This window comes from Blennius ocellaris, assembly GCF_963422515.1.
Source record: "Blennius ocellaris genome assembly, contig: SCAFFOLD_58, whole genome shotgun sequence".
Taxonomy (NCBI): Eukaryota; Metazoa; Chordata; class Actinopteri; order Blenniiformes; family Blenniidae; genus Blennius; species Blennius ocellaris.
The window spans coordinates 140,056-152,555 of NW_027661901.1; the positions used below are offsets into that span (position 1 = coordinate 140,056).

Consider the following 12,500-nt stretch of genomic DNA (forward strand, 5'->3'; position numbering starts at 1 on the left):
CACACACACCACACACACACACACACTAACACACACACACACTCACACACCACACACACACACACACACACACACTCACACACACACACTAACACACACTCACACACACACACACTCACACACACACACCACACTCACACACACACTCACACACACACTCACACACACACACACACACACACTCTCACACTCACACTCACACACTCACACTCACACACACTCACACTCACACACACACTCACACACACTCACACACACACACACACACACACACCTCACACCACACTCTCACACACACTCTCACACTCACACTCACACACTCACACACACTCACACACACTCACTCACACACACACACACACACACACTCACACACACCACACACACACACACACACTCACACACTCACACACACACACACCACACACTCACACACACACACACTCACACACACACACACACACTCACACACACACACCACTCACACACACACACACACACACACACACACACACTCACACACCACACACTAACACACACTCACACACACACACACTCACACACACACACACACACACTCACACACACACTCACACACACTCACACACACACACACACCACACACACACACACACACACACACACACACACACACACACACACCACACCACACACACACACACACACACACACACACACACACAACACACACACACACACACACACACCACACACACACACACACACACTCACACACACACACTCACACACACTCACACACACTCACACACACACACTACACACACACACACTCACACACATAACACACACTCACACACACACACACTCACACACACACACACACACACACACTACACACACACACACTCACACACACACACACACACACACACACACACACACACTCACACACACACACACTAACACACACACACACTCACACACACACACACACACCACACTCACACACACTCACACACACACACTAACACACACACACACACACACACACACACACACACACTCACACACACTCACACACACACACACACACACACACTAACACACACTCACACACACACACACTCACACACACACACACACTCACACACACACTCACACACACACTCACACACACACACACACACACACACTAACACACACACACACTCACACACACACACACTAACACACACTCACACACACACACACTCACACACACACACACACTCACACACACACTCACACACACACTCACACACACTCACACACACTCACACACACACACTAACACACACTCACACACACACACTCACACACACACTCACACACACTCACACACACTCACACACACTCACACACACACACTAACACACACACACACTCACACACACTAACACACACTCACACTCACCCCCCCCCCCCCCCCCCCAGGCTACCTGGAGCAGGGGCTCCTGGTGAAGGACCAGGGTAAGCTGAGGACCAGGTACCTCCAGAGCCCCCAGTTCCAGCTGGACCTGGTCTCCATGGTTCCTACGGACCTGCTGCTGCTGCTGCTGGGAACCAAGTTCCCCGAAGTCCGGCTCAACAAGCTGCTGCGCTTCAACCGGTGGGTCCCCCCCCCCCCCACCATGAGCATCTGAACCAACCCCCCCCCCCACCATGAGCATCTGAACCAACCCCCCCCCCCCACCATGAGCATCTGAACCAACCCTCCCCCCCCCACCATGAGCATCTGAACCAACCCCCCCCCCCCCCCCCCCCCCCCAGGATGCTGGAGTTCTTCCAGCGCACAGAGACCAGGACCAACTACCCCAACGCCCTGCGGATCTCCAACCTGGTGATGTACATCGTCATCATCATCCACTGGAACGCCTGCTTGTACTACAGCTTCTCTAAGGCCATCGGTGAGTCTGACCCCCTGACCCCCTGACCCCCTGGTCACCTGACCACCTGGTCACCTGGTCACCTGACCCCCTGACCCCCTGGTCACCTGACCACCTGACCCCCTGACCCCCTGGTCACCTGGTCACCTGACCACCTGGCCACCTGACCACCTGACCACCTGACCCCCTGACCCCCTGGTCACCTGACCCCCTGACCACCTGACCCCCTGACCCCCTGGTCACCTGACCCCCTGACCACCTGACCCCCCCCCTGACCACCTGGTCACCTGGTCCCCTGACCACCTGGTCACCTGACCCCCTGACCACCTGGTCACCTGGTCACCTGACCACCTGGCCACCTGACCACCTGGTCACCTGACCACCTGGCCACCTGACCCCCTGACCCCCTGGTCACCTGACCACCTGGTCACCTGACCCCCTGACCCCCTGGTCACCTGACCCCCTGGTCACCTGACCACCTGGTCACCTGACCACCTGACCCCCTGACCACCTGGTCACCTGGTCACCTGACCCCCTGGTCACCTGACCCCCTGACCCCCTGGTCACCTGACCACCTGACCCCCTGACCACCTGGTCACCTGGTCACCTGACCACCTGACCACCTGGTCACCTGACCCCCTGACCACCTGGTCACCTGACCACCTGACCCCCTGACCCCCTGACCACCTGGTCACCTGACCCCCTGACCACCTGACCACCTGGCCACCTGACCACCTGGTCACCTGACCACCTGGCCACCTGGTCACCTGACCACCTGGCCACCTGACCACCTGGTCACCTGACCACCTGGCCACCTGGTCACCTGACCACCTGGCCACCTGACCACCTGGTCACCTGACCACCTGGTCACCTGACCACCTGACCACCTGGTCACCTGACCACCTGACCACCTGGCCACCTGACCACCTGGTCACCTGACCACCTGGCCACCTGGTCACCTGACCACCTGGCCACCTGACCACCTGGTCACCTGACCACCTGGCCACCTGGTCACCTGACCACCTGACCCCCTGGTCACCTGGTCACCTGACCACCTGACCACCTGACCACCTGGTCACCTGACCACCTGACCCCCTGGTCACCTGACCACCTGGTCACCTGACCACCTGACCACCTGACCACCTGACCACCTGACCACCTGACCACCTGGTCACCTGGTCACCTGACCACCTGACCACCTGGTCACCTGACCCCCTGGTCACCTGACCCCCTGGTCACCTGACCACCTGACCCCCTGGTCACCTGGTCACCTGACCACCTGACCACCTGACCACCTGACCACCTGGTCACCTGACCACCTGACCACCTGGTCACCTGACCCCCTGGTCACCTGACCCCCTGGTCACCTGACCACCTGGTCACCTGACCACCTGACCACCTGACCACCTGACCACCTGACCACCTGACCACCTGACCACCTGACCACCTGACCACCTGGTCACCTGACCCCCTGGTCACCTGACCACCTGGTCACCCCCCTGACCTGAAGCCCCGCCCCCTCAGGCTTCGGGGCGGACCGCTTTGTGTACCCGGACCCGTCGGACCCGGAGTTCGGCCGCCTGGTGAGGAAGTACGCCTACAGCATGTACTGGTCCACGCTGACGCTCACCACCATCGGGGAGACTCCGCCCCCTGTGGAGAACTCCGAGTACTTCTTCGTGGTCACCGACTTCCTGGTGGGTCACGGTCCATCTGGGACCTGGCAAAACCTGGACCAGGTCTCTTCTATTCTATTGTGTTTTATTCTGTCCTGTCCTTCTGCTCTGTCCTGTCCTGCTCTGTCCTGTCCTCCTGTCCTGTCCTGTCCTGTCCTGTCCTCCTGTCCTGTCCTCCTGTCCTGTCCTGTCCTGTCCTGTCCTGTCCTGTCCTCCTGTCCTGTCCTCCTGTCCTGTCCTGCTCTGTCCTGTCCTGTCCTCCTGTCCTGTCCTGTCCTGTCCTGTCCTGTCCTGTCCTCCTGTCCTGTCCTCCTGTCCTGTCCTGTCCTGTCCTGCTCTGTCCTGCTCTGTCCTGTCCTGCCCTGTCCTGTCCTGTCCTCCTGTCCTGTCCTGCTCTGTCCTGTCCTCCTGTCCTGTCCTGCTCTGTCCTGTCCTCCTGTCCTGTCCTGTCCTGTCCTGCTCTGTCCTGTCCTCCTGTCCTGTCCTGCTCTGTCCTGTCCTGTCCTGTCCTGTCCTGCTCTGTCCTGTCCTCCTGTCCTGTCCTCCTGTCCTGTCCTGCTCTGTCCTGCTCTGTCCTGTCCTCCTGCTCTGTCCTGTCCTTCTGCTCTGTCCTGTCCTCCTGTCCTGTCCTCCTGCCCTGTCCTGCTCTGTCCTGCTCTGTCCTGTCCTTCTTCCCTGTCCTGCTCTGTCCTGTCCTCCTGCCCTGTCCTGTCCTGCTCTGTCCTGCTCTGTCCTGTCCTCCTGTCCTGTCCTTCTGCCCTGTCCTGCTCTGTCCTGTCCTCCTGCCCTGTCCTGCTCTGTCCTGTCCTTCTGCCCTGTCCTGTCCTGCTCTGTCCTGCTCTGTCCTGTCCTCCTGTCCTGTCCTGCTCTGTCCTGTCCTCCTGCCCTGTCCTGCTCTGTCCTGTCCTCCTGTCCTGTCCTTCTGCCCTGTCCTGCTCTGTCCTGTCCTCCTGCCCTGTCCTGCTCTGTCCTGTCCTCCTGCCCTGTCCTGTCCTGCTCTGTCCTGCTCTGTCCTGTCCTCCTGTCCTGTCCTCCTGTCCTGTCCTGCTCTGTCCTGTCCTGTCCTCCTGTCCTGTCCTGTCCTGTCCTGTCCTGTCCTCCTGTCCTGTCCTCCTGTCCTGTCCTGTCCTGTCCTGCTCTGTCCTGCTCTGTCCTGTCCTGCCCTGTCCTGTCCTGTCCTCCTGTCCTGTCCTGCTCTGTGCCTGTCCTCCTGTCCTGTCCTGCTCTGTCCTGTCCTCCTGTCCTGTCCTGTCCTGTCCTGCTCTGTCCTGTCCTCCTGTCCTGTCCTGCTCTGTCCTGTCCTGCCCTGTCCTGTCCTGTCCTGTCCTGCTCTGTCCTGTCCTCCTGTCCTGTCCTCCTGTCCTGTCCTGCTCTGTCCTGCTCTGTCCTGTCCTCCTGCTCTGTCCTGTCCTTCTGCTCTGTCCTGTCCTCCTGTCCTGTCCTCCTGCCCTGTCCTGCTCTGTCCTGCTCTGTCCTGTCCTTCTTCCCTGTCCTGCTCTGTCCTGTCCTCCCTGCCCTGTCCTGTCCTGCTCTGTCCTGCTTCTGTCCTGTCCTCCTGTCCTGTCCTTCTGCCCTGTCCTGCTCTGTCCTGTCCTCCTGCCCTGTCCTGTCCTTCTGCCCTGTCCTGTCCTGCTCTGTCCTGCTCTGTCCTGTCCTCCTGTCCTGTCCTGCTCTGTCCTGTCCTTCTGCCCTGTCCTGTCCTGCTCTGTCCTGCTCTGTCCTGTCCTCCTGTCCTGTCCTGCTCTGTCCTGTCCTCCTGCCCTGTCCTGCTCTGTCCTGTCCTCCTGTCCTGTCCTTCTGCCCTGTCCTGCTCTGTCCTGTCCTCCTGCCCTGTCCTGCTCTGTCCTGTCCTTCTGCCCTGTCCTGTCCTGCTCTGTCCTCCTGCCCTGTCCTGTCCTGCTCTGTCCTCCTGTCCTGTCCTCCTGTCCTCCTGTCCTCCAGGTGGGGGGTGTTGATCTTCGCCACCATCGTACGTAGGGAACGTGGGCTCCATGATCACCAACATGAACGCAGCCAGAGCAGATTTCCAGGCTCGGATCGACGCCATCAAGCAGTACATGAGCTTCAGGAAGGTAGGGCTGTGTAGGGCTCTGTAGGGCTCTGTAGGGCTGTGTAGGGCTCTGGAGGGCTCTGTAGGGCATCTGGAGGGCATCTGTAGGGCTCTGGAGGGCATCTGTAGGGCATCTGTAGGGCATCTGTAGGGCTCTGTAGGGCTCTGGAGGGCGTCTGTAGGGCATCTGTAGGGCTCTGTAGGGCTCTGTAGGGCATCTGTAGGGCTCTGGAGGGCATCTGTAGGGCTCTGGAGGGCGTCTGTAGGGCGTCTGTAGGGCATCTGTAGGGCATCTGGAGGGCTCTGTAGGGCGTCTGTAGGGCGTCTGTAGGGTCAGTCAGTTATAAAATTGGTTGGTCATAAAGTCATAACCATAAGTAAACTGAACCCTGGGATCTGGTTCTACCTGATCCCTGGGGTCTGGTTCAACCTGATCCCTGGGGTCTGGTTCTGCCTGAACCCTGGGGTCTGGTTCTGCCTGAACCCTGGGATCTGGTTCTACCTGAACCCTGGGGTCTGGTTCTGCAGGTCACCAAAGATTTAGAGAAGCGAGTCATCAAGTGGTTTGACTTCCTGTGGACCAATAAGAAAGCGGTGGACGAGCGGGAGGTTCTGAAGTTCCTTCCAGACAAGCTGAGGGCAGAAATCGCCATCAACGTCCACCTGGACACCCTGAAGAAGGTCAGAGGGGGCGGGGCCTAGACTGTGACCCGGGATCAACTTACCCTGGACTGTGACCCGGGATCAACTTACCCTGGACTGTGACCCGGGATAAACTTACCCTGGACTGTGACCCGGGATAAACTTACCCTGGACTGTGACCCGGGATCAACTTACCCTGGACTGTGACCCGGGATAAACTTACCCTGGACTGTGACCCGGGATCAACTTACCCTGGACTGTGACCCGGGATAAACTTACCCTGGACTGTGACCCGGGATCAACTTACCCTGGACTGTGACCCGGGATCAACTTACCCTAGACTGTGACCCGGGATAAACTTACCCTAGACTGTGACCCGGGATAAACTTACCCTGGACTGTGACCCGGGATAAACTTACCCTGGACTGTGACCCGGCATCAACTTACCCTGGACTGTGACCCGGGATAAACTTACCCTGGACTGTGACCCGGGATAAACTTACCCTGGACTGTGACCCGGGATAAACTTACCCTGGACTGTGACCCGGGATCAACTTACCCTGGACTGTGACCCGGGATCAACTTACCCTGGACTGTGACCCGGGATAAACTTACCCTGGACTGTGACCCGGGATAAACTTACCCTGGACTGTGACCCGGGATAAACTTACCCTGGACTGTGACCCGGGATAAACTTACCCTGGACTGTGACCCGGGATAAACTTACCCTGGACTGTGACCCGGGATAAATTTACCCTGGACTGTGACCCGGGATAAACTTACCCTGGACTGTGACCCGGGATAAACTTACCCTGGACTGTGACCCGGGATAAACTTACCCTGGACTGTGACCCGGGATCAACTTACCCTGGACTGTGACCCGGGATCAACTTACCCTGGACTGTGACCCGGGATAAACTTACCCTGGACTGTGACCCGGGATAAGTAGCTGGAATACTTGTTGATGTCTATGTTGTTGTTGTTGTGAGTCATTGTTGTGGTGTGTCATTGTTGTCGTTGTGGTGTGTCGTTGTTGTTGTTGTGGTGTGTCGTTGTTGTTGTTGTTGTGGTGTGTCGTTGTTGTTGTTGTGGTGTGTCGTTGTTGTTGTTGTTGTCGTGTGTCGTTGTTGTTGTTGTGGTGTGTCGTTGTTGTTGTCGTTGTTGTTGTGGTGTGTCATTGTTGTTGTCGTTGTTGTTGTTGTTGTGGTGTGTCGTTGTTGTTGTTGTTGTGGTGTGTCGTTGTTGTTGTGGTGTGTCGTCGTTGTCGTTGTTGTTGTGGTGTGTCGTTGTTGTTGTTGTGGTGTGTCGTTGTCGTCATTGTCGTTGTTGTTGTTGTGGTGTGTCGTTGTTGTTGTGGCGTGTCGTTGTCGTTGTTGTGGTGTGTCGTTGTTGTTGTCGTCGTTGTTGTTGTTGTTGTGGTGTGTCGTTGTTGTTGTTGTGGTGTGTCGTTGTTGTTGTTGTGGTGTGTCGTTGTTGTTGTTGTTGTGGTGTGTCGTTGTTGTTGTGGTGTGTCGTTGTTGTTGTTGTGGTGTGTCGTCGTTGTCGTTGTTGTTGTTGTGGTGTGTCGTTGTTGTTGTTGTGGTGTGTCGTTGTCGTTGTTGTGGTGTGTCGTTGTTGTTGTTGTGGTGTGTCGTTGTTGTTGTGGTGTGTCGTTGTTGTTGTTGTGGTGTGTCGTCGTTGTCGTTGTTGTTGTTGTGGTGTGTCGTTGTTGTTGTTGTGGTGTGTCGTTGTCGTTGTTGTGGTGTGTCGTTGTTGTTGTTGTGGTGTGTCGTTGTTGTTGTTGTGGTGTGTCGTTGTTGTTGTGGTGTGTCGTCGTCGTTGTTGTTGTTGTTGTTGTTGTGAGTCCCTGCTGCTGGCTGCAGGTGCGTATCTTTGCGGACTGCGAGGCGGGGCTGCTGGTAGAGCTGGTGCTGAAGCTGCAGCCGCAGGTGTACAGTCCGGGCGACTACATCTGTAAGAAGGGCGACATCGGCCGGGAGATGTACATCATCAAGGAGGGCAAGCTGGCCGTGGTGGCCGACGACGGAACCACGCAGTACGTGGTGCTGAGCGGCGGCAGCTACTTCGGAGAGATCAGCATCCTGGCCATCAAAGGTGTGTCCAGCAGGGGGCGCTGTGCTCCACCTCCAGCAGGGGGCGCTGTGCTCCACCTCCAGCAGGGGGCGCTGTGCTCCACCTCCAGCAGGGGGCGCTGTGCTCCACCTCCAGCAGGGGGCGCTGTGCTACACCTCCAGCAGGGGGCGCTGTGCTACACCCCCAGCAGGGGGCGCTGTGCTCCACCACCAGCAGGGGGTGCTGTGCTCCACCTCCAGCAGGGGGCGCTGTGCTCCACCTCCAACAGGGGGCGCTGTGCTACACCCCCAGCAGGGGGCGCTGTGCTACACCACCAGCAGGGGGCGCTGTGCTCCACCTCCAGCAGGGGGCGCTGTGCTCCACCCCCAGCAGGGGGCGCTGTGCTACACCTCCAGCAGGGGGCGCTGTGCTACACCACCAGCAGGGGGCGCTGTGCTCCACCTCCAGCAGGGGGCGCTGTGCTCCACCTCCAGCAGGGGGCACTGTGCCCCACCAGCTGATCCCAGTCTCTCCTCTGACAGGCAGCAAGGCCGGCAACAGACGCACGGCCAACATCCGGAGCATCGGATACTCCGACCTCTTCTGTCTTTCCAAAGACGACCTGATGGAGGCGCTGACGGAGTATCCTGACGCTAAAGCCATCCTGGAGGAGAAGGGCCGGCAGATCCTCATGAAGGACGGCCTGCTGGACCTGGAGGTACCACTCACCTGAAGACTCACCTGACCACTCACCTGACCACTCACCTGAAGACTCACCTGAAGACTCACCTGACCACTCACCTGACCACTCACCTGAAGACTCACCTGAAGACTCACCTGACCACTCACCTGACCACTCACCTGACCACTCACCTGAAGACTCACCTGACCACTCACCTGAAGACTCACCTGACCACTCACCTGAAGACTCACCTGACCACTGACCTGAAGACTCACCTGAAGACTCACCTGAAGACTCACCTGACCACTCACCTGAAGACTCACCTGACCACTGACCTGAAGACTCACCTGACCACTCACCTGAAGACTCACCTGACCACTCACCTGACCACTCACCTGACCACTCACCTGAAGACTCACCTGACCACTCACCTGACCACTCACCTGAAGACTCACCTGACCACTCACCTGAAGACTCACCTGACCACTGACCTGAAGACTCACCTGACCACTCACCTGAAGACTCACCTGACCACTCACCTGACCACTCACCTGACCACTCACCTGAAGACTCACCTGACCACTCACCTGACCACTCACCTGAAGACTCACCTGACCACTCACCTGAAGACTCACCTGAAGACTCACCTGACCACTCACCTGAAGACTCACCTGACGACTCACCTGCAGGTGGCGGCTCAGGGCCCAGACCCGAAAGAGATGGAGGAGAAGGTGGAGCGGATGTCCGGCTCGCTGGACGTCCTGCAGACTCGCTACGCCCGCCTGCTGGCCGAACACGAGGCGACGCACAGCAAGCTGAAGCACCGCGTTACCCGCCTGGAGAGGAAGGTGGCGCCGCCCCCTCCCAACCCGGACACACTGACCATCAAAGAAGAAGACAGGAAGTAGTAGGGAAGAAGAGGATGGGGGACATGGGGGGGGGGAAACGTGGGGGGTAAGGGTGCACCCGGTTGGGGGGGGGGGGGGTTCTGTCAAACTCGAGTTCCAGGCCAAGTTTTAACCGCTGGAAGCTTCCCGCTTGCAGCACTGTCGTAACTAGTAACTGGAGTCATTGTCGTAACTAGTAACTGGAGTCATTGTCGTAACTAGTAACTGTAGTAGTTGTCGTAACTAGTAACTGGAGTCATTGTCGTAACTAGTAACTGTAGTAGTTGTCGTAACTAGTAACTGGAGTCATTGTCGTAACTAGTAACTGGAGTCATTGTCGTAACTAGTAACTGTAGTAGTTGTCGTAACTAGTAACTGGAGTCATTGTCGTAACTAGTAACTGTAGTAGTTGTCGTAACTAGTAACTGGAGTAATTGTCATATCTAGTAACTGTAGTAGTTGTAGTAACTAGTAACTGTAGTAATTGGAGTAATTGTAGTAACTAGTAACTGGAGTAATTGTAGTAACTAGTAAGTGGAGTAGCTTGTGATTGTAGTAACTAGTATTTGAAGGGTTAGGAAACCCAGCTAGTCGCTAAAGCTCAGCTGTCACAGAGAAAAACACAATAAAATGATTTTGTATGAAAAATCTGCCAGTTCATCGACTTTTATCACTTTATAACCTGGAACGTTTCTCAGGTCTGAAGACGATCGGTAATCAATCATCAGTAATCAATAATCAATCATCAGTAATCAATCATCAATAATCAATCATCAGTAATCAATCATCAATAATCAGTAATCAATCATCAGTAATCAATCATCAATAATCAATCATCAGTAATCAATAATCAATCATCAGTAATCAATCATCAGTAATCAATCATCAATCATCAGTAATCAATAATCAATGATCAACTAACAAGAACTAACTAGCAAGAATAAAACAAATTCCAGTTGAAGGGTTAGGTTCCACCGATACTGATCAATAAAGCCCTGCGTAGGTGGAGTACGGTAAGGTACAGTAAGGCATAGGTAAGGTTAGGGTTAGGTTCCACCGATACTGATCAATAAAGCCCTGCTTAGGTGGAGTACGGTAAGGTACAGTAAGGCATAGGTAAGGTTTGGCACCGTGTGGCATGACATGGTATGGCATGGTACAGCATAGTACAGTAAGGTAAGTTATGGCGCAATACCGCAAGACCCAGTATGGCATTATATGGCACAGAATGGCAAAGTAAGGTATAGTATGGAACAGTACAGTACGGTATGGCATGACATAGTATGGCATGGTATGACACAGTACGTCATGGCACGGTATGGAATGGTACAGCACGGTATGGACGATATGGTATAGTATGGTAAAGTAAGGTATGGCATGGTACTGTACAGTACGGTATGGCATGGTACAGCACAGTATGGTTCAGCACGGTATGGCACAGTACAATATGGTATGGTACAGTATGGTATGGTGTGGTACAGTATGGTATGGTACAGTATGATATAGTATGGTACAGTATGCTATGGTACAGTATGGTATGGTACAATTTGGTATGGTACAGTATGGTTTGGTACAGTATGGTTTGGTACAGCATGATATAGTATGGTACAGTATGGTATGGTACAGTATGGTTTGGTACAGCATGATATAGTATGGTACAGTATGGTATGGTACAGTATGGTATGGTACAATTTGGTATGGTACAGTATGGTTTGGTACAGTATGGTTTGGTACAGCATGATATAGTATGGTACAGTATGGTATGGTACAGTATGGTTTGGTACAGCATGATATAGTATGGTACAGTATGGTATGGTACAGTATGGTATGGTACAATTTGGTATGGTACAGTATGGTTTGGTACAGCATGATGTAGTATGGTACAGTATGGTATGGTACAGTATGGTATGGTACAGTATGATATAGTATGGTACAGATGGTATGGTACAGTATGGTATGGTACAGATGGTATGGTACAATATGGTATGGTACAGTATGGTATGGTACAGATGGTATGGTACAGATGGTATGGTACAGTATGGTATGGTACAATATGGTATGGTACAGTATGGTATGGTACAGTATGGTATGGTACAGATGGTATGGTACAGTATGGTATGGTACAGTATGGTATGGTACAGATGGTATGGTACAGTATGGTATGGTACAGTATGGTATGGTACAGATGGTATGGTACAGTATGGTATGGTACAGTATGGTAATGCAGAGCGTATCATGACCAGCTGTTCGGCAGCTCCACCACCGAGAGGTTAAAATGGAGGCGATGTGTCATGACGCTGTGTGTGACGTCATCACGTGACAGTGGCTGAGGACCAGTTCGTTAGTGGAAACACAGAAAGGCCTTGTGCCGCTCAGCGAAGTGGAAACGGGAACCTTTGTAAACGTTGTGAGGATCGTTGGACTAAACCTTCCTCCGTACAAACAAACGTACTGGAGCGCGCGAGACCTGTCAAAGATGGCGGCCGTGTGACACGTCAGCTCCAGGAGCGCCAATCAATGAGGGGGCTACGTGTGTGACCCCGCTGTCACCGGCCTGCCTGCAGTGTCTTCTGGGAATTGTAGTCTTCTCCACAAAACTGCATC

At 54.8% G+C, this 12,500-nt stretch overlaps 1 protein-coding gene across 1 annotated transcript in view; it reads left to right on the plus strand.

The window, feature by feature from the left end:
* The window catches only part of cnga1b (cyclic nucleotide gated channel subunit alpha 1b), a gene marked incomplete at both ends in the record, with an annotated part of 11,019 nt that extends 1,102 nt beyond the window's left edge, over positions 1–9,917 (plus strand). Inside the window, 10 exon segments of the mRNA XM_080522123.1 lie at positions 1,456–1,630; positions 1,792–1,928; positions 3,432–3,604; positions 5,525–5,527; positions 5,529–5,552; positions 5,554–5,655; positions 6,162–6,314; positions 8,138–8,369; positions 8,870–9,045; positions 9,699–9,917. Of these exon segments, the coding sequence (XP_080378249.1) occupies positions 1,456–1,630; positions 1,792–1,928; positions 3,432–3,604; positions 5,525–5,527; positions 5,529–5,552; positions 5,554–5,655; positions 6,162–6,314; positions 8,138–8,369; positions 8,870–9,045; positions 9,699–9,917 (1,394 nt within the window).
* Between the last annotated feature and the right edge of the window lie 2,583 nt (positions 9,918–12,500).